The sequence below is a fragment of the Chrysochloris asiatica genome, unplaced genomic scaffold (assembly GCF_000296735.1).
Source record: "Chrysochloris asiatica unplaced genomic scaffold, ChrAsi1.0 scaffold00194, whole genome shotgun sequence".
NCBI classification, from domain to species: domain Eukaryota; kingdom Metazoa; phylum Chordata; class Mammalia; order Afrosoricida; family Chrysochloridae; genus Chrysochloris; species Chrysochloris asiatica.
Window position 1 is genome coordinate 2,154,791 of NW_006408712.1, and position 2,177 is coordinate 2,156,967.

The 2,177-nt window shown below is 39.4% G+C and overlaps 1 protein-coding gene across 2 annotated transcripts in view; it reads left to right on the forward strand.

Annotated features, from left to right (window-relative positions):
• ABHD12B (abhydrolase domain containing 12B) overlaps positions 1-2,177 on the forward strand; it is a 65,357-nt gene that overhangs the window by 45,273 nt on the left and 17,907 nt on the right. For both annotated transcript variants that reach the window (XM_006872346.1, XM_006872347.1), the window contains one exon: positions 727-806. In XM_006872346.1, coding sequence (XP_006872408.1) covers positions 727-806 — 80 coding nt within the window. The remainder of the gene's footprint in view (positions 1-726; positions 807-2,177) is intronic.

The following is a 2,177-nucleotide window of genomic DNA, read 5'->3' on the forward strand; positions in this document are numbered from 1 at the left end:
ATATCAATCTTCATGCATTCCATTTCATTTTTGACAACTCCCAATTTTCCTAGATTCACAATTTGTACATTCCATGTTATGATTAATGGATGCTAACAGTTATTTCTCTTCATTTTGTGTTGAGTCTCATCAGAATATTAAGGTTCTGAAAGTTTTTCTCAATTCATATTATCATGGTCAATTCTACTTTGTGGAGACAGCTCTTCCCCAGTCCTATTGTGAGTACTTTTCAACCTGAGGGGCTCCTCTTCCAGCACTATATACTGAGTAATTTTAGATTAATAGTCCCATAGGCTTTCCTATGTTGTAATCTCTATGGGTGCAGATCACCAAGGTTTTCTCCCACAGAGCTGCTTCTTGTTGTTTGTGTTACGTGTTGTCAAGGTGGTTCTGACTACAGCAACCCTTTATAGGTTTTCCAAAGAGCAACGTGTAGCTTGAACTGCCAACCTTGTGGTTAGCAGTGCAGTGCTTATCCTACAGTGCCACACCATGGAGCTACTTGGGTTTAAACTGCCAATCTTTTGGTTAGCAGCTAAGCACGTAGCCACTACACTACCAGGGCACCTCAGTCTTCAGGTATAGAGTCCAGGAATTTGAATTATTAATAGTTTTCATAACATTTTTGATGAAGGTAGTTTACGTTCAAGTTTATATATAGAATATATAAAGGTGGTGTTTAAACATAATAGGCAGTTGTTGATTTCTTTTTTTATTGTGTTTAAGGATGCCCAGTTGATGCTATTGTCCTGGAAGCTCCATTTACCAACATCTGGACTGAAACTATCAATTATCCCTTGCTAAAGGTGAGTCTCTGATTCTTCACTTTATGTAAAAGCCTTGGCTGTATCCACATACTTATGTTATTAACCACTATCTTTTTCTTATTTTATATGTCTCTAAATTCTTCTCACTTGAGACAGATCATTAACCAGTTGCCATGAAAGGGTATGTGATGACATTTCGATTTAGTAGTCTTTTTATTTTCTTCTCTAACAACTGAGCCGTTATAAAACAACAACAAAACTTAAACCTTTAATTGCTTTGGTTTCATTCATTTTTTATTATTCCTTTTAAAAGTTGAAATCTCTCATTACTTTTAGATCTCTGAACTGCCAAGTATGCCTTTCATGATTCTCTGATTAGACTTGTTGCTGTTAAGTGCGGTCAAGTTGGTTCAAACTCATAGCGACCCTGTATAGGGTTTCCAAGGAGTGGCTGGTGGATTTGAACTGCCGACCTTATGGTTAGCAGTCTAGTGCTCCTCTTACATTGCCAGAACAGGACTCCATGATTAGATAGCTCTAGGGAATTATCTCTCTGGCTCATCTGCGACCATTTGTATGGTGAGAATGACTGCACAAGATTGAGCTAAAGGAACTTTGTACTTTAATTTTATAAAGTATATACTAGGCTGTTTTCCACACAGTATCCCAGGTAGAGAAGACAATCTTTCCCACAAAATAAAGTACAAAGAACTGGGTCACAAGATATGCTTAAAAAAAGTCTGTTGTATAGATTATCATAATTTTATAATTTTATTCCATGCCTTGACTCAATTTCATGTAGTCATATCCCCATACAAATGGTAGCAGATGACTCAGAGAGGCATGTGGAATTCTTAGAAGGGAGATAGGGCCAATATTTACTAACTATTTAATGTTGTAAGGTATTTTGTATCCTGTTCATTGTTAGTTGTCATTGAATTGATTCTAACCCGTGGCAGCCCATGTGTGCAGAGTAGAACTGCTCTAAAGGCTTGTCAAAACTGTGATTTTTCTGAAGCAGATCATCAAGCCTGTCTTGTGAGTCACCTCTGAGGGGTTCTAACTGCCAATCTGAACCATTCGTACCTCCCAAGGCTCCCTTCTGGTGGTGGTGATGGTGGTTGTGTGCCACTGAGTTGGTTCCAACTCACAGCAATCCTGCATAGGGTTTCCGAGGCTATAAATCTTTATGGAGCAGAAAGCCTCATCTTTCTCTCATGGTTGTTGTTGTTAGGTGCCATCGAGTTGGTACCGACCCATAGCAACCTTATGCACAGGAGAACGAAACACTGCCCGATCCTGGGCCAACCTCACTATTGTTGCCATGCTTGAGTCCATCAATGCTGCCACTTGGCCAGTCCATCTCGTTGGGGGTCTTCCTCTTTTGCTCCAACCCTCCACCTTATCAAA